At 37.2% G+C, this 20060-nt stretch overlaps 3 protein-coding genes and 1 pseudogene across 3 annotated transcripts in view; 2 read left to right on the top strand and 2 right to left on the bottom strand.

The window, feature by feature from the left end:
- Positions 1-20060, top strand: part of LOC121500517 (olfactory receptor 8B3-like) — a 172474-nt gene that overhangs the window by 53345 nt on the left and 99069 nt on the right. Inside the window, exon 2 of the mRNA XM_041772260.1 lies at positions 15886-15981. The gene's annotated coding sequence lies outside the window, so the exon portion shown is untranslated. The remainder of the gene's footprint in view (positions 1-15885; positions 15982-20060) is intronic.
- LOC121501061 lies at positions 1310-1409 on the bottom strand (annotated as a pseudogene).
- Positions 1857-2798, bottom strand: LOC121500515 (olfactory receptor 6M1). The gene has a single exon (XM_041772258.1). It carries the CDS (start codon positions 2796-2798, stop codon positions 1857-1859), a length of 942 nt encoding a protein of 313 aa, XP_041628192.1.
- On the top strand, positions 18574-19575 carry LOC121500879 (olfactory receptor 6M1-like). Its single transcript, XM_041772992.1, has one exon. It carries the CDS (start codon positions 18574-18576, stop codon positions 19573-19575), a length of 1002 nt encoding a protein of 333 aa, XP_041628926.1.

Below are 20060 nucleotides of genomic sequence, written 5' to 3'. Positions count from 1 at the left end.
CACAAAAAAAAAATTTATTTCTCATGGATCCTTTTGCACCTTCAGGTTGTTTTTTTGTTTTTGTTTTTGTTTTATTTTATTTTTTTAATGGATGCTTAGCTCTATACTTAGCTGAAGTCTTGAGGATATCCTTCTGCCTATCTCCAGAGTTTTCTTTCTGTGTATGTCTCTCATCCCTGCTCCTCTTCTCTACAAAGACAAGTCACCCACCTTCCCAAACTCTGATCTCTGCTCAATTCAGAGACCCTGCCAGCCTCTGGTTGAATGCTCCAGCCCCACGCTGCCGCTGCCGTCTAGAAACTGCATTTAGGCCGCACCCCAGGGCGGTTGTAGGCTCACTTCAATTCCCTCTTGCAACAATCACGATCCTCCACTGCTTGTTATTCAATGTCTGAGGATAGTCGTGGCCTTAGGCCGAGGCAACAGGAGAGCATGAATGACTACTATGATGGGTTACCCAAATGACCAAAGGTGAGGACATCAAGAACATGAAGGAAAGGATAGTTATTGATGGAAGTTTGTATTACATACTAATAAATAGGAATGTGATGGATGGGGATCTAGGTCACTTGCTCTATTCTTCATACATTATTAAAAATTATACTTTTTCTTTGGCCATTTTTCTACCCAAAGTTAGGTGCTAAGCCTCTTCTTAAGGTTCATTTTGGGCCATCCGTCACAAAGGACTGTGACAATTCTCACCTGGTTGCTATAGGTTCCACTTCTGAATTCATCCATTCATATTTATTAGTATGTAATACAAACTTCCGCCAATAACTATCCTTTCCTTCATGTTCTTGATGTCCTCACCTTTGGTCATTTGGGTAACCCATCATAGTAGTCATTTATGCTCTCCTGTTGCCTCAGCCTAAGGCCACGACTATCCTCCTCCAATTAGTATTGGAAAAAAGCAAACACATCTCCTCTTAGAAAATATTTTCTAACACATATTTCCTTTATATTATCATACTGCTTATAATCTCAGCTAACCTGCTTGAAAATATTGATTATATTTATATTGTTTCTTTATATATTCAGATTATTGTACCTACTTCATTTTGGCTTTTACCCCCCCAAATTTTATTAAATATTTTACCAAAGTCATTTGTGACCTGCCTTTCTTATGTTCCTTTTCTCAGCAAATATCTCCACCTTTCACTCAGGTTTGCTTTTTTTTTTTTTTTTTTTCAGTACCTTTAAAAAAAAATTGAAGTGTAATTGACACACGAATTAGTTTCAGGTACATATCATAGGGACTCTATATTTTTATACATTATGAAATGACAAGTCTAATTACCATCTGCCACCAAATGATATGGAATGTTTCATGAATTTGCATGTTATCCTTCTGCAGGGCCATGCTAATCTTTGCATTGTTCTAATTTTAGTGGTATGTGTAGGTGAAAACTGAAACTCTTGAAATTTTCAAGAGTGCCTAATCCAAGAGCTTAAATGTTCTAACTTTACTTGTCTTCCTACAAGTAGTGATGTTTTATTATCTATTATTTCATTTAGAGATGGAGACATTAAGGCTTAGATAAGTTGTGACATGGTCAAAGTCATCTGGAAAATACACTGATTTAGCTGAGATTAGATTTGGGAAACTCTAGATCCTATTTAGGTAATGTTTCATGGTTTAAAGCCTTGAATATACGAGTTGATGGCTTAGATTTTTTTTTTTATGGCTTAGATTTTTTTTTTTTTCTAGATGTAAGCAGAATTTCCTTCAATTTGGTACAGTCATTGCTCATCCTGTTGACAGTCTCAGGTTTCTGGAATGTCAACATGGTACTATATTGATTCAGAATGAATGTATTGAAGATAAGAAATGTTGTGTGATATACTAAACACGAATGTCAAGTTTTCCTTAGTATCAAGGACATGATTCTGTTCATTGTCTCTCTCAACACTTCTTTCACCTTTTCATTTCTTAAGCTATAAATAAAAGGGTTCAGAAGAGGGGTCACCACTGTAATGAGGACAGCAGCTACCTTGTCAAAATCCAGGGAATAGTTCTGACTGGGTCTCACATACACAAAGATGTTGCTCCCATAAGCAATGGACACAACCGTAATGTGAGAAGCACAGGTAGAAAAAGCTTTCTGGCGGCCTTGGGCTGAGGGAATGCGCAGGATGGTAGAGATGATGTAGGTGTAGGACCCAGCTGTGAATGCTAGGGAGCTCAGGATGACGAGGGCAGATAGAAGGAAGTTTATCTGCTCAATGAGGTAAGTGTCTACACAGGCCACTTGCAGAAGAGGGGCAATGTCACAGAAAAAATGATTAATTTCTTTCCTACAATAAGGCAGCCTTGTCACTACAATGGTTGGTATCAACACGGAGAGGAAGGCTCCCACCCAGCAGCCCAGAACCAGCAGGAGGCAGGCCCTGCTGTTCATGATGGTGGTGTAGCGCAGGGGGTTACAGATGGCCACGTAGCGGTCAAAGGACATCACCGCCAAGAGGATAAACTCCACTGTCCCCAGAAAGAAGTAGAAATACGTTTGAGTGATGCAGCCAGCAAAGGATATGGTTTTCTTCTCTCCAAGGAGGCAGGCTAGCAACTTTGGGGTAATGACCGTGGTATATAAAATATCTAGACAGGACAAATTACTGAGGAAAATGTACATTGGAGTTTGCAGGCGATTATCAGTCCATATTAGGAAGATAATGATAATGTTTCCTGTTGCTGTTAGTGTGTAAGTCAGCAAAAGAACCACAAAGAGGAAGATTCGAAGCTCTAAGAGAACAGGGAAGGCAATTAGGGTAAATTCGGTCACTGTGCTCCAATTCCCCATGGCTATGGCTACGAGGTGGGCAGCGTCTCCCTTAAGAAGCAAGAAAAGGAAAATCAGCTCAGGACGAAATTTTACAAATATCTGTTGGAAATGTGTTGTGGAGAGTGTCTTCCACTGGGAGACGGGTCAACCCTCTATTGGAAAGTCATTATTGGGCATCCTTGGGAAAATCAAAATACCATTTCGACACAACTTTTCCCATAAAACAAAGAGAGAAGAGTGAATTAAAAATTTTTTGAAGCTTTCTTCCAGTAATACAGTTATATTCATTCTCATTAAATGAAATTTCTCTTCTCTTCAGTGCAGCCAGCTTCATTTTCCTGGTTAAAAATGTGGTATGAAAATAAATAAATACATAAATTAATTAATTAAAAAAATGTGGTATGGAAGACCTGACTCACTTTATTTTTTAAAGATTTCATTTATTTATTCATGAGAGACACAGAGAGAGGCAAAGACATAGGCAGAGGGAGCCTGATGCAGGACTCGATCCCAGGACCCCGGGATCATGACCTGAGCTGAAGGCAGATGCCCAACCACTGAGCCACCCAAGCGCCCTCGACCCACACTTTAACTAGAACTATTTTTCTGAAGTTTACAGTCACTGAGAGAGAAATCTTAAAATACTTTCCAGCCCTTTCTAGAACAAATTTTCTTCCCTTGGGCACTTGACATTGGTGAGCTGCCACGAGTAAGAGATAAAGGTTGATTTCTTTTTTCTGATATTTGGTGATCTCCAGAGTCCATTTTGAGTCTTTTCCTTGCATATATAGATCTATGGAAACAGACCAGAAATATCTGAAAGGAACAATGATTCATGGTTCCTGCTCATCACTTTAGGTGACACATCAAAAGGGCATGGTGCTGCTTATCTTATCTTTAGGTTATGCCCTGTGTCCAAAACCTATCTTCTACAAATTCTGTGAAGTATGTAAGCTATACATCATATATCTGGTTGATTATTATTTTTTATTGAAGGATGATTAACATACAGTGTTTCAAGTATACAACATATTCATTCAATAATCCTATGCATTACTTCATTTCAGCATAAGTGTAGTTACCATGTGTCACCACCATACGTTATTGCATTATTATTGATTATATTCCATATGCTATACTTTTCATCCCTGTAACATATTTATTTTATAACTGGAAATTTGACCCTTTTTTTTTAATTTGACCCTCTTAATCACATTCCTCCATCACCTCCTCTCTGACAATCACCAGCTTGTTCTCTGTATTTACAAGTCTGTTGTTCATTTGTTTTGTTTTTTAGATTCCACATGTAAGTGAAATCATATGGTATTTTTCTTTGTCTCCCTTATGTCTGGCTGATTATTTAAGGGGACGTGATATAATTGTGATAAAATCAGAGAGGTACAGATTATACACAGGAGGGTAAAATAGAGGTAATTTAGCTCACTCCATTTACTTGATTAGTTGAAATCATAAAACTATGCATCAAGATAATCTAGTTATTCTTTATCCTGGTATCTGAGAAATGTTCTTTGGCACAGATATCCCCATTTCAGGTTAAAAGCATCCAGGCTTTAACCTCAATGCTCTTTTTTGGTCTAGATTTTACTTAGCTCATCCTTAACAAATAGAGTTTATACCTCTCAATTTCCATTTCCCATCTCCCTCTCTACCCTTTTACCAACATAAAAATTTTGCCTTCCTATTTCATTTTTTGTTTCCCACTACAAAAAAAAAAACTTCACATTTTTCAGTGCAAAAAAATAGAATATGCAAATATAAAAAAGAAAATTTTAATCTGTAAGCAAATCTGTTAGAGATACAGGGACAACATTTTGGCGAATGTATTTCCAGGCTGTTTCAAAATTAAATTACATACATATGTGTATCTAAAATAAATGATGCTGACATACTATTTTGTAACTGACTTTTCCAATTTTTCTTTTTTCGTATATAATAATCCATATCAACTACTAAAACTCTGCACACTCATTTTTTTAAATCGGCTTTTTTTTTTTTTTTTCAGTACAGTTGATATAAAGAGAACTGCACATGAGGGACCTGGTTGGCTCTGTGGGGGAAGAGCGTGACTCGATCTTGGGGTCATGAGTTCAAGTCCCATGTTGTGTGTAGATGTCATTTAAAAATAAAATCTTAAAAACAATAAAAAGGGACATCTGGGTGGCTCAACAGTTCAGTGTCTGCCTTTGGCTCAGGGTGTGATCCTGGGGTCCTGGGATCGAGTCCCACATTGGGCTCCCTGTGAGGAGCCTGCTTCTCCCTCTGCTTATGTCTCTGCCTCTGCCTCTCTGTCTCTCTGTGTCTCTCATGAATAAATAAGATCTTAAAAAAAATACAACAAAGAACTGTCCATATTTAATACTCATAATTTGATGAATTTTATGTGATTTATGTGCAAGAACGTTTACTCAGTCATTATCTATACAGGAAGGAAATGTCGATCATCTAAATTACCAATGCTAATCAACTGGCTAAATATCTCACGGTAGCATGATTGTGTAAAGGAAACTCTGGGAGGTGTTGAGTGTGTGTGTTGCCTTAATTGTGGTGATGATATTATGAAGGTGTGTATGTGTTCAAACTCGTCAAATTATGCCAGCCAGGGACAGCCTGGACTTCAGTATTCTTATCTGAAAAATCAGAATGTTGGACTACACATTCACAAGATCCATTCAATGTCTTAAAGTCCTGCTGCCAGTTAGTTTTCAATTCCCTTTCCGACTTTGAAGATTCTAATCTATGCTCTAGTAAACAAGCTCTCAAATGATCCTATAAATTACTGCACATAAGTGGCTAATCATGAATATCTATACCAGTATAATAGTGTGTGAAATCTTATATGAACTTTCTCTCTGAGGCACTGCGTGTCTGTTTTTTTGTGTGTGTCATCTTGTTATTTCCATGAGGTTGTTCAACAGACAAATGATAGTTCACACTTTCAGATTAATGTGTTAGATAAATACAACATTCAAGATAAGCTACTGTGAAGTTTAAATTAAATCAAACGCGTGACAATATTAACAGATTCTTGTTAAAAAAATATGGCTTCGTTCGGAAAGGATTGAGATAAATTTAAAGGAGGTGAATAATTAGGGCAAACTGTTTCTTGAATAAATAGCAATAAATTATGGAAAGTTTAATTTGGAACTGAGGAATATTTTTAGTGCACTCTTAACATGAATCCCCCAGATTTGCATCTGATCCCACTAAGAATATGACAGATTAGCGAGACTATACATGAGAAGATACATTTAACAAGAGTAATGTATTAGTAAATAAAACATAGATGAAAAAGTTTACTTACATTTCACCAATTGTATAGATGATGTAAGATTCTCCAAGCATGTTTTGTACATGTAGACATAGTAAGAGGCTCCAATTGTGATATTATGTGTGCATGAATTTACTCTAAATATTGTACTTTGGCATTTTTCTTTTGCCACTTCTATTTTTATGTCTAGTTCATAGAAATATCTCTTAAAGATAAAATAAAATTTACTGGGTCACTGAACCACCCAACCCCAATATGTGTCCTTGTGATTAGCATCCTCCCCATCATTTACATTCAGCCATGGCTTGGATGATTTAGTGAGGGGGAAATCTCTATCTTGCTTTAGCACTGGCTGAATAAAAAGCTCTTATGTTGAATAGAAAAATCTTTCTTTGTAAATTCCAAATACACGCTCATGCTCTGACTTTTCGAACCAAATACTGACCTTTTTTCAAAATGGCAGCCCTTAAATACCTCCATGATCTAGAAATCCCCTTTGCTCCCTAACTTCCCAGTGAGTTCCACACAGAAATGAATCTAGAGTCTGGTTTTGCAGGCAGAGAATGTGGTGGCCAAATATTAAGAGGCTTGAAAAACTTGCAGGCATTAATCAGCTGGATTAGAGTAGATCATTCCTGACTCTATTTGAAAGAATTATCCCAGAAAATCATTGATTCTCTATTCACAGGTATTTTTCCCCTTTCAAGAAGGCTAGTTTTGAGTCTTTGGTTAATTCTCAATCATTAGAATTATTTAGAAGCCAGGTTGTTTTGGGTATAGAACCTCATACAGTAACTCAGAATTGGCTGATGCAGAATCCTTCTTACATCATTCTTGCCAAGTGACAGCCCAGTGACGGGGACTTAATATAGTTTTTGATGTCTTGTTCCAACTTCACGGTTCCTAGAATATTAAATTTTCCGCTGGAGAGCTTACTAAATGGCCTCGAATACTCTAAATCAGCAGATTAAAAGTGACTTGAACATTTTTTAAAAAGTTATCCTGTTCTTTTTCTCTATAAAGCTTCCTTTCTTATGTAAATTTTCTCTTCTTTTGTAAGTGGATGAACTATGTTTTTTCCTGAGCTTATTTGCCTTAGAGACTTAGAAGAAAATAGCTCCTGGGGATACAGGTCAAAGAAAGTTAATTAATAATATTGTTACAAAAGAATGTTGGTTTGTTGTTTTTTTTTTTTTTTTTTTTTTGAATGTTGGTTTTGAACTACCTAATCACAATTATGAAGTTTTAGAAGGTGCCAAATAAATCTGCTAGGGGTTCCTGGGGGATTTGCTTGGTATTTTGCCTTATTTAAAGGGAAAAATAATACTTAAAAAACTTTTCATCCTTTTTTTAAGTCATTGAACCAATAGAAAATGCTCTCCAACAATAAATATTCTCAAATTTCAGATGCCATCAACTACCTCTGTCTCCATCAGCATAGCATGTTTTTAAAAAAATATATTACCTTTAAAAAAAACTTTTATTTAGATTCCTGTTAGTTAACATAAAAATGATAATAGTTTCAGGTGTACAATATAGTGATTTAACACTTCCACACAACACCTGTTGCTCATCACGACAAATGTGCTCCTGAATTCCCATCACTTATTTTACCGATCCCTCACACACCTCCCCTCTGGGAACCATCAGTTTGTTCTCTACAGCTGAGTCTGTTTCTTGGTTTGCATTTCTCTCTTTTTTTTCACTTTGCTCAATTGTTTTGTTTCTTAAATTCCACATATGAAATCATATGGTACTTGTGTTTCTCTGACTGATTTTGCTTAGCATTATATGCTCTAGCTCCATCCATGTTGTTATAAATGGCAAGATTTAATTATTTTTTATGGCTGAATAATATTCCATTATATATAAATGTATGTGTGTGTCTGTATATATGCATATATATATGCTACATCTTTATTCATCAATTGACACTTGAACTGTTTCATTTTTTGACTATTGTAGATAATGCTGCAATGAACATGTCTGACAAATATATTAAGTTTTCACTCATATATGGAATAGAGGATAATGGGAAGATGCTAGGCAAAGGCACCAAGTTATAAGTTATAAGATGAATAAGCTCTGGGTATCTTATGTCCAGCACAGTGACTACAGTTAATAGTGCTGAATTGTGTGCTTGAAATTTGCTAACCAGTAGACAGTTTAAACATGCTCACCAAAACAAAAACAAAAACAAAAAAATGGTAACTATATGAGGTGAAGGATGTGTCAATTAATTGATTGTGGTAATCATTTCCCAACATATATATTTATGTCAAATCTTTATGATGTATGTTTTAAATATGTGTAATTTCATTTGTCACAGTTATACATCAAATAAGCTTAAAAAATAAAAAAATATAATGCATTAGGTTATTCCATCAACATGCACTAGACTGGCTAAAATTAAAAAGACTGACAATGCCAAGCATTATTAAGGATGTGGGACTGTGAGAGTCTGATATATTGCCAATACAAATGAAAATGATACAATGACTCTGGAGAGCATCTTGATAGTTTCTTATAATTAGACATATTCTTATCATAAAACATAGTAATCCCACTTCTCAGAATGTATCTAAGAGAAGTGAAAACAAATATTCATGTAAAAACATGAACTTAGGGTGCCTGGGTGGCTCGGTGGTTGAGTGTCTGCCTTTGGCTCAGTTTGTGATCCTGAAGTCCTGGGATCCAGACCTATTCTGGGCTCCTTGCAGGGAGCCTGCTTCTCCCTCTGCCTATGTCTTTGCCCCTCTCTCTCTGGGTCTCTCATGAAAAATAAATAAAATCTTAAAAAAATTAAAAGCATGAACTGTTCTTAGAGGCTTTATTCATAATGGCCAATACTGAAAACAACTCAAGTATCCATCATCTGATGAATAAACCAACTGTGATACATCTTCACAATCTATGTTATAGATAATCCTTCATAAACAAAGGAAGAAATAACTGATACCTGAAACACCTGGGATTAATCTCAAGGTACCTGTTTAAGTGAAAGAAAACAAACACAAAAGACTACATGCAGTAAGACTGCATTTATATAAAATTTTAGAAAATTCAAATTATCCTGACAAACACCTCAGTAGTTATCAGGGCTTGAGATGGGGAGAGGAGAGCATTTTCTGCAACAGAGCACAGTTCCTAAGATGATGGAAATACTATAAACCATCACAGTGGTGCTGGGGGCTACCTGAATGGATCCATGTGTTGAACCTCAACCGACTGTATACTTAAATTGTGTATTATGTGTACATTGTACATTAATGAAATGGATTTAAAATGGGTACAGAGACATATAAATCTATGTAAATAATCTCTTTTTGGAAAACAGCTTAAAGCTTATTTTAATACATTATGATCATTTCAGAAAAAAACATGTTTTAAGTTTTCTGAGTTTCTAGTTCTCTGAGGTTTCAAAGCAGATAAGTTTCTCTTTGTTTATTTTTAAAATAGATTTTATTTATTTATTCATGAGAGACAGAGACAGAGAGAGAGAGGCAGAGACATAGGCAGAGGGAGAAATAGGCTCCCTGCGGAGAAACTGATGTGGGACTTGATTCCAGGACTCAGGGATCATGCCTTGAGCCCAAAGCAAACACTCAACCACTGAGCCACCCAGGTGTCCCTCTAAATTTCTCTTTAAATAAATAAAATAAACAATGAAGAGAGTGTCCCAGGAGACCCTAACTTTATAACTATGATTAGTTACTTTTAATCTAATATTCTGTGATTGCAATAATAATAATAATTAACCTTTTCTTATGCCATAGTCCCAGGTGCCATTATAAACCAAATCTCTGAAGGGGAACACAAAAATCTCATTAAATTTCAGAGTTCATCCCATTGTAATCACCTTAATATAGGCAGGGTAGTGTTATTATCTGAAGAGAGTAAATAAAGGCAGTTATATGTAAAATCAAGTCACAGTATACCTGATAAATGAACAGGGGTGACCTGGGTAAATAAAATTCTCACCAAGGGTGAGAGTTTAGAGAGATGTTTCAGGGAATGCAAAAATGAAATCTTCTGACAATCAGGATGGATCCACAGAAGAAATGGAAATTCACTGAATAGATAGGAAGTAACATTCCCACAACTAAAAAAAGAAAAAACCCAGCTGAGATTTGGGAAGTCCAGGCCACTTTTGGCAGAGATCCAAAATAGAAGTCAGAGGACCTGCTCTAGATTCAGGTGTGTGACTACTGCATTTACCACCAAACCCCCCCCTTTCTATCCCTCTTGACAAGAATGTGCTCCAGAATCCATAGGACTTGAAACTCTGAGGAATATCCTCAGGTTGACATACACTGGACGTGTCACATGAAAGATGACAAGATAATATAACACTAGGACTCATTCCTAGTGTAAATAGAGACTTAGCTTTTCCTGTGGAAATTCAAAAAGAATGGAGAAAAATCCACAGAGGTAATGAAGAAGGACAATTTCTCATTCAGAGGAAGAAGGATGGAGCACTGAAGCCAAAACTGAACAACCATTCGGTGTGGTTTTGATTAGCTACCTCATGGGGAACGGTCTCAGATGAGGACTGAGATTTACACACAATTCAAGGCTGAAGCATCACAGAATTGAAAGAATAACAGAGGGAATGCAGCAGGAAAACAGCCAGCGTTCCAGTTTCCTCCCATACTCGAATAGAGAAAATACCAACTGTGCCACAATCAGTATGATGTGAGTATACTTTATTATGCAATTACCCATATTTATATGTTAAACAGTCCGAGTCTCTCTAAATTTGTTTACATGTATAGTTTATGAATTAAAGTGTAATTATGGCTGTCCCTGAAATGACAGTGATGGCAGCTGTCAAGTATGATAGCTTTACTGTAAGTATGTAAATGAAAGTCCTTAATGTACTTTGGTTGCAATTAAATTTTGTCACGTTTTACTGACAGCGGCAAAGATCCCAAATTACCTCTTATCCCCACCCCCACCACATCGTAGTCCTTTTCTGTTCCTCCTTCCCCATCCCAATGCTCTTAACAAACATGTACCGAACACTAAGTATACATACATCACGGGATATAGAGGCCCTAGCTGAGGACCTCAATCTGTCACTGTCATTATCTCCATTTTACAAAGCAGATGGTTAAGACAGGATGCTTAGGAGTCTCATTAAAGATCCAAAGCTATAAGTGGCCAAAGGAGAAAAAAAACATAGGTTCTCTGATTCCAAATCTGCTATGATTTTTCCATTAGTCTACATTTTTCTGACTGAATCTGGAATCTTGAAATGTGCCATTTAATGCCACTTTTCAAAGATCCACAAATGGTAACGAAGAATAATCTTCCCCCAAAATGAAAGCCTTAACTTGGCAAGGTTACAGGTAAATTCTTAGACACAGATTGTCATAATCCAGAACCTTTCCCCCTGGACAGGATGGGCTCTAGAGAGGTCATCTGGAGAAGACCAACACAAAGCCAGCTTGCTCTCCAGGATCATGAAGTTAAGAGACTCTCCAAAGACAACAATGTTGCATCTCTAGTTCTTCTCAGAGTTTATTTGGCCCAAATACAGCAGAATAGAAAGCTCTCGATGCCATTTTTCCCATTCATATGTGACCCAATGACAACCATGGCAAACGTAACTGTATTTGTCTTCAACTATCTTGGAATCTTGCTGAAAAATGGCACAATGTTTCTGCAGATCCCGTCTTGTCTAACTTTTACAACACCAGGAGGGAATCAAGCTCCTATCAGGACAATCAGAAACTAAATACCCAAGAAGAAAAATGGAGGACTTTAGGGAAGTTGGGAAACAATTGGCTAGACAAATGGAAGCAACACTGGAATGGATGACAGGCAGCTGCATGAGAATCCATATTCGTCTGCCTTAATACCTGCTAGTCTCTAGTGTGGTCAGTAAGGAAGGTGGGAGAGGGGAAAATGAAAGGGAATTTCAAAGCATTTCCACTTGTCCACATGTCATGCTCTATTCAATTTTTATGTTAGAAGTCCTTTGATAACTTTTAAAAAATTATTTTATTTGTTTGACAGAGAGAGAGAGAAAGAGCATAAGCAGATGGAGCAGCAGGCAGAGGGAGAGGGAGAAGTAGGCTCCCTGTGGAGCAGGGAGCCCAATGCCGGGCTCAATCCCAGGACCCTGGGATTATGACCTGAGGTAAAGGCAGCTGCTTAACCAACTGAGCCACCCAGAGGCCCCGAGGTCCTTTGGTAACTTAAAAGCAATTTATTTTTGAAATAAATAAAGATGAATAAAAAAAAGAGCAACTATAAGGATCAGAAAAAGTCACAGGAAACTTTTCAAATGGAGGTCCATTCAGAAAAAAAAAATTTCTTTAAGGTAAAAAATGGCTTCTGGGAGTTACTTTTCCCTATAGAGATCGTGAGGAAAGTGATCTCTTTACAAAATGAACTTGGTGGGCTCCAAACCTACAGGGATCCTAGCTCAGGTTCACAAATTGGTCATTTGAACTTAAAATTAAAGGATTAGTCACAAAATAAAACACCAAAAGACAGAGCTTCAACTGAATTTTATAGACATACAGATGTTCACCAAAGTTGAGCAGTATTCCAAGAGAAGCATTTCAACTACTATTAACAACCTGATGTTCAAATTGCTGAAAAGAACATAAGACATAAGAGACCTATTTAAGAGAACATGTAGGAATTCCCAGTTGGGGAATGGGAGGGGAAAGATTTGTTATTCCTTTGGACTCTGCCATACACACAACATTGCAAAGGACAATGATCATTTTCTCAAAAGACGTTTTCAAATATATGAAATAGATTATGAAAATTATGAACCATACATCATGCACCTACTTGCTCCGTGACGGAGTAAACATCAAAAACTCTTTACCAGTATAAGCAATAAGAAAAACCTATGCAGCCTCATGAGAGATCAATTATTATTACATCCAAACAATGTGGGTACAACCAGATATCACATTGAGACTCAACACAATCCCAATAACAAATGCAGGTCAAATGCAGGTCAGGTTCCCTTTCATTGGACCCTCTTGGCCAGTCTCAGGTTTCTGCTCTTTTTTTTTTAAGTTTATTCATTTTTAATTTAAATTTAATTAATTAACATATAATGTATTATTAGTTTCAGAGTAGAAGTCAGTGATTCATCAGTCTTATATAATATCCCATGCTATTTCAGCAAGAATGCTCCTTAATGCCCATCACCCAGTTACTCCATTCCCCAACCTGCTCCCATCCAGCAACCCTCAGTTTGTTTTATATGTTTAAGAATCTCATGTGGTTTGTCTTCCTCTCTGATTTTGTCTTGTTTTATTTTTCCTCTCTTCCCCTATGATCTTCTATTTTGTTTCTTAAATTCCACATATGGTGAGACCATATGCTATTTGTCTTTACCTGACTGACCTACTTCACTTAGCATGATACCCTCTAGTTCCATCCATGTTATTGTAAATGGCAAGATTTATTTTTTTTGATGATGAGTAGTATTCCATTGTGTGTATATGTATATATATATATATATATATATACATATACATACATATATACATACATACCTTGTGTTATTTTTTTTTTAAAGATTTTATTTATCTATTCATGAGAGATACCAGAGAGAGAGAGAGGCAGAGACATAGGCAGAGGGAGAAGTAAGCTCCATTCAGGGAGTCCGATGTGGGACTCTATCCCGGGACTCCAGGATCACGCCCTGGGCCGAAGACAGGTGCTAAACCGCTGAGCCACCCAGGGATCCCTTATACCACGTGTTCTTATCCATTAATCTGTCAATGGGCATCTGGGCTCTTTCCATATTTGGCTATCATGGACATTGCTGGTATAAAAATTGAGGTGCAGGTGCCCCTTTAGATCACTACATTTGTATCTTTGAGGTGAATACCCAGTATGCAATTGTTGGGTCGTAGAGTACTCTATTTTCAACTTTTTGAGGAATCTTCATACTGTTTGCATTCCCACCAAGAGTGAAAGAGGGTTCCCCTTTCTTCGTATCCTTGCCAACATCTGTTGTTTCCTGACTTGTTAATTTCAACCATTCTGATTGGAGTGAGGTGGTATCTCATTGTACTTCTGATTTGTATTGCCCTGATGCCGAGTGGTGTTGAGCATTTTTTCACTTGTCTGTTGGCCATTTGGAGAAATGTCTGTTCATGTCTTCTGTTCATTGGATTGTTTGTTCTTTGGGTGTTGAATTTGATAAGTTCTTTATATATTTTGGATATTAGCCCTTTATCTGATAAGACATTTGCAAATATCTCCTCCCGTTATGTTGGTTGTCTTTTGGTTCTGTGGATTGTTCCCTTTGTTGTGCAAAAGCTTTTTATCTTAATGAAATCCCAGTAGTTCATTTTTGCCTTTGTTTCCCTTGCCTTTGAAGACGTGTCTATCATGATATTGTATGGCCAAGGTCACAGATGTTGCTGCCTGTGTTCTCCTCTTGGATGTGGATGGATTTCTGTCTCACATTTAGGTCTTTCACTGATTTTGAGTCTATTTTTGTATATGGTGTAAGGAAATGGTCCAGTTTCATTCTTCTGCATGTGGCTGTCCAGTTTCCCCAACATCATCTGTTGAAGAGACTGTCTTTTTTCCATTGATGTTCTTTCCTGCTTTGTCAAACAATAGTTGACCATAGAGTTGAGGGCTATTCATGAGTTCTCTATTCTGTTCCATTGTTCAATGTGTCTGTTTCTGTGGCAGTACCACATTGTCTTGATGATTACAACTTTGTAATTGAGCTTGAAATCTGGAATTGTCATGCCACCAGCTTTGGTTTTCTTTTTCAACATTCCTTTGGCTATTTGGGGTCTTTTCTGGTTCCATATAAGTTTTAGGATTATTTGTTTCAGCTTTGTGAAAAAGTTGACAGCATTTTGATAGAATTATATTGAACATATGAATTGCTCTAGGTAGCATGCACATATTAACAAGATTTGTTCTTCCAATCCATGAATGTGGAATGTTTTCCCATTTCTTTGTGTCTTCTTCAACTTCCTTCATGAGTGTTCTATAGTTTTCTGAGTACAGATCCTTTGCCCTTTTGGTTAGGTTTATTCCTAGGTATCTTAAGGGCTTTGTAAACACATTTGATCCCATTTGTAAATGGGATCAATTCCTTAATTTCTCTTTCTCTTGTCTCATTGTTAGTGCATAGAAATGCAATTGATATTTGTGCATTGATTTTGTATCCTGCCACTTTGCTGAATTCCTATATGAGTTCTAGCAATTTTGGGGTGGAGTCTTTTGGGTTTTCCACATAAAGTATCATATCATTTGCAAAGAGTAAGAATTTGACTTCTGTTTCAGATGTCTTTTATTTTTTTTGTTGTCTGATTGCTGAGGCTAGGACTTCTAATACTGTGTTGAACAGCAGTGGTGAGAGTGGGCATCCCTGTAGTATTCCTGACCTTAAGGGAAAAGCTCTCAGTTTTTCCCCATTAAGAATGATATTGACTGTGGGCTTTCCATATATGGTTTTTATGAAATGTTTTGTAAAGATTGTATTTATTTATTCATAAGAGACACAGAGAGAGGCAGAGACATAGGCAGAGGGAGAAGCAGGCTCCCTTTGGGGAGCCTGATGCAAGACTCGATCTCAGGACCCCAGGATCACAACCTGAGCCAAAGGCAGATGCTCAACCACTGAGCTACCCAGGCACCCTGGTTTTTATGATATTGAGGTATGCTGCCTCTATCCTTACACTGTGAAGTGTTTTAATCAAGAAAGGATGCTGTATATTGTCAAATGCTTTCTCTGTATCTATTGAGAGGATCATATGGTTCTTGTCCTCCCTTTTATTAATGAAATGTTTCACATTTATTGTTTTGCAGATGTTGAACCACCCTTGCAGCCCAGGAATTAATTCCACTTGGTCATGGTGAATCATTTGTTTAATGGACCGTTGGATCCTCTTGCCTAGTATTTTGGTGAGAATTTTTTGCATCCATGTTCATCAGGGATATTGGTCTGTAATTGTCCCTTTTGTTGGGGTTGTTGTCTTGTTTGGGATCAAGGTAATGTTGACCCCATAAAAAGAGTTTGTAAGTTTTCCTTCCATTTCTATTTTTTGAAATAGCTTCAGAAGAATAGGTATTAGTTCTTCTTTAAATGTTTGGTAGAATTCCCCTGGGAAGCCATCTAGCCCTGGGCTTTTATTTGTTGGGAGATTTTTTGTTTACTGCTTCAATTTCCTTGCAGGTTTTCTATTTCTCCCAGTTTCAGTTTTGGTAGTTTACATGTCTCTAAAAATGCATCCATTTCTTCCAGATTGCCTATTTGTAACATATAGTTGCTCATAATACGTTCTTATAACTGTTTGTATTCCTTTGGTGTTGATTGTGACCTTTCCCCTTTCATTCATGATTTAATTTATTTGGTTCCTTTCTCTTTTCTTGGTAATATGTCTGGCCAGGGGCTTATCAATATTATTCTTTCAAAGAACCATCTTCTAGTTTTGTTGATCTGTTCTACTATTCTTTCTGTTTTTATTTCATTGATTTCTGCTCTAATCTTGATTATTTCTCTTATCCTGCTATGTTTAGGGTTTATTTGCTGTTCTGTCTCCAGATCTTTTAGGTGTGTGAGGTTATGTAATTGAGACCTTTCTTGTTTTTTGAGAAAGGCTTACATTGCTATATATTTCTCTCTTAGGACCACCTTTGCTGCATCTCAAAGGTTTTGAATGATTGTGTTTTCATTTTCATTGTGCCCATGAATTTTTCAAATTCTTCTTTAGCTTCCCAGTTGACTCATTCATTCTTTCATAGGTTGCTCTTTAGCTTCTATGCATTTGAGTTCTTTCCAAATTTCCTCTTTTTTGATTGAGTTTCAGCAAAGCATTATGGTCTAAAAATATGCAGGCAATGATCCCAATCATTTGGTACTAGTTAAGACCTGATTTGTGACCCAGTATGTGATCTATTCTGGAGAATATTCCACGTGCACTTGAGAAGAATGTGTATTCTGTTGCTTTAGGATGGAATGCTCTGAATATATCTGTGAAGTCCATGTGGTCCAGTGTGACACTCAAAGCCCTTGTTTCCTTGTCGATCTTCTACTTAGATTATCTGTCCATTGTAGTGAGTGAGGTGTTAAAGTCCCCTACTATTATTGTATTATTATTATTGATGTGCTTCTTTAATTTTCTTATTAGTTGGTTTATATAATTGACTGCTCCCATGTTAGAGACATAAATATTTACAATTTTAGGTCTTCTTATTAGATAGACCCTTTAATTATGATACAGTGTCCTTCCTCATCTCTTATTACAGTCTTTGGTTTAAAACCTAATCTTTTAGAAGGATTGCCATGTTTGCTTTCTTTTGATGTCTATTAGCATGATAAATGGTTTTCCACCCCCTCAATTTAAATCTGGAGGTGTCTTTGGGTCTAAAATGAGTCTCTTGCAGGCAGCATATTGATGAGTCTTGCTTTTTTAAGCCAATCTGATATCCTGTGTCTTTTGATTTCGGCATTTAGTACACTTATATTCAGAGTAACTATTTTAAGATATTTATTTATTTATTTATTTATTTATTTATTTATTTATTTGAAAGACAGAGACAGATATAGTGAGAGAAAACATAATCAGGGAGGAGGGGAAGAAGCAGGCTCCCCACTGAGCAGGGGGCCCAATGCAGGGCTCAATACCAGAACCCTAGGATCATGATCTGAGTCAAAGACACAGATGATCTGAGTCAAAGATCACGTGCTTACCTGACTGAGTCACCCAGGCACCCCTCGGAGTAACTATTGAAAAATGTGAATTTAATGCTATTATATTACCTGTAGAGTCACTGTTTCTGTATATTTTCTCTGCTCCTTTCTGGTCTATGTTACTTTTGGGCTTTCTCGTCACTTAAAGGCTCCCTTTTAATATTTCTTGTAGGCCTGGTTTAGTAATCACAAATTGTTTTAGTTTCTGCTTGTTCTGGAAGCTTTTTATCTCTCCTAATTTGAATGACATCTATTGGATAAAGTATTCTTGGCTGTACATATATATTTTTTCATTTAGCACCCAAGGTTTCTGCTCTTTTATGTGGATGATATCTGAAGGGTCGAAATAACTCAGAGAAAAGGAACTCAACTTTTATTAACATTCCCTTGCACCATTTTGCCAACCAACTGGCTGGATTCTCAGTTAAGTATTCTCTCTTCTCAGGCACAGAACTTAGCTGGGAAAATAATAGATTGAGAAGAAAGAAAGAAGAGAAGAAGCACTGGCTCAAAGACAAAAACCATTGCAAAGAGCAGAGTTTAGTGGGACCGTGGAGGTAATTTCATTCAATTAAAAATTTTAAAAATGAGAATATTGAGGTTAGAAGAAGTCATGTAATCTATCCAAGGTCCTATGTATAGGAGAGTGAGTAGCAGCATGAAGTCACTCTTGACTCTTCATCCAAAGCTTTTACTACCTCATCTTTAGCACTGACATCGAGAGTTGAAAACTTACTGAACCTCATTTTCATCTCTATAATTTCTTTTTTCAGAGACCTGCTGCTCAGTAGCTATTGCATGTGATGGATGTGCAAAATCAGTCCAGAGTGACTGAATTTACGCTGACTGCCTTCCCTGTTATCCGGAAGCTTCAGATCTCCCTCTTTGTGGTCCTCCTATTTACTTACATGCTAACTCTAACAGGAAATACTGTCATCATTTCATTAATATGGGCTGATAATCGCCTCCAAACCCCAATGTACTTCTTTCTCAGTAATTTGTCATTTTTGGACATTCTATACACTACCTCAGTTACCCCAAAGCTGTTAGCTTGTCTCCTAGAGGACAAGAAAACCATATCTTATGCTGGCTGCATCACCCAAGTATACTTCTTTTTTTTCCTGGGGACAGTGGAGTTTATCCTCCTGGCAGTGATGTCCTTTGACCGCTACGTGGCCATCTGTAACCCTCTGCGCTACACCGTTATCATGAACAGCAGGGTCTGTCTCCTGCTGGTTCTGGGCTGCTGGGTGGGAGCCTTCCTCTCAGTGCTGTGCCCAACTATCGTGGTCTCCAGACTGCCTTACTGTTATAGGGAAATTGGTCATTTCTTCTGTGACATTGCCCCTTTGCTGCAGGTGGCCTGCATAGACACTCATTTCATTGAGATGATAAACTTCCTCTTGTCCTCCTTTGTCCTCCTGACCTCACTGGTATTCACCATCGTGTCCTACACCTACATCATCTCTACCATCCTGCGCATCCCCTCAGCCCAAGGACGTCAGAAGGCCTTTTCCACCTGTGCTTCTCACATCACGGTTGTGTCCATTTCCTATGGGAGCAACATCTTCATGTACGTGAGGCCCAGCCAGAGCCATTCACTGGAGTTTGACAAGGTGACAGCTGTCCTCACCACAATGGTGACCCCTCTTCTGAACCCCTTCATTTATAGTCTAAGGAATGAAAAGGTAAAGGAAGTTTTGAGAGAAGCAATCCTCAAAATTACGTCCTTATGGCACAAGAGACTTGAACCTTATTGCACAGGAGAACTTGAAAGTTTGTTTGCTAATAATGACTATTTTTAACCCTCAGACTCCATGTGGAGAACAGCATGCTTGACCATAAAGTCAAAGATTTGTGGGAAGATATAAAAAGGCTTCATGCCACATTAGATACAAAGTATTGTAGTCAAGCCTCAGAGGAGGCAATTCAATTATAGAGATAATAATACATTTTAAACCCTATTTTTGGATTATCTCACACACAGAATATCATGAATTAATGAAAATTACTTAACTGAAGTCAGAAAACCTGAAATTTAAGCCTGGGTCTATTGTTTTTTTATCACATGACACATGGCCTACCTGAATATTAGTTTTCTCATTGATAAAGTGGGAAATGCAGTTGGCACTTTTTCTTTATAAACTTAGCCAAGATGGCCTAAGAAATACAAACACAGGTAACTAAAAGTGTGGTTTTCTAACCAGTTCATCTCAGATGTTTGAGATGATTGCCTTCATTCCCAACAGCTAAATACTGCAGATAATTAGAGGAACCAGGAAGAAGAATA

The sequence above is a fragment of the Vulpes lagopus genome, chromosome 10 (assembly GCF_018345385.1).
Source record: "Vulpes lagopus strain Blue_001 chromosome 10, ASM1834538v1, whole genome shotgun sequence".
NCBI lineage: Eukaryota > Metazoa > Chordata > Mammalia > Carnivora > Canidae > Vulpes > Vulpes lagopus.
Note: the sequence above shows the minus strand (reverse complement) of the source record. Positions and strands in the feature narration are given on the sequence as shown.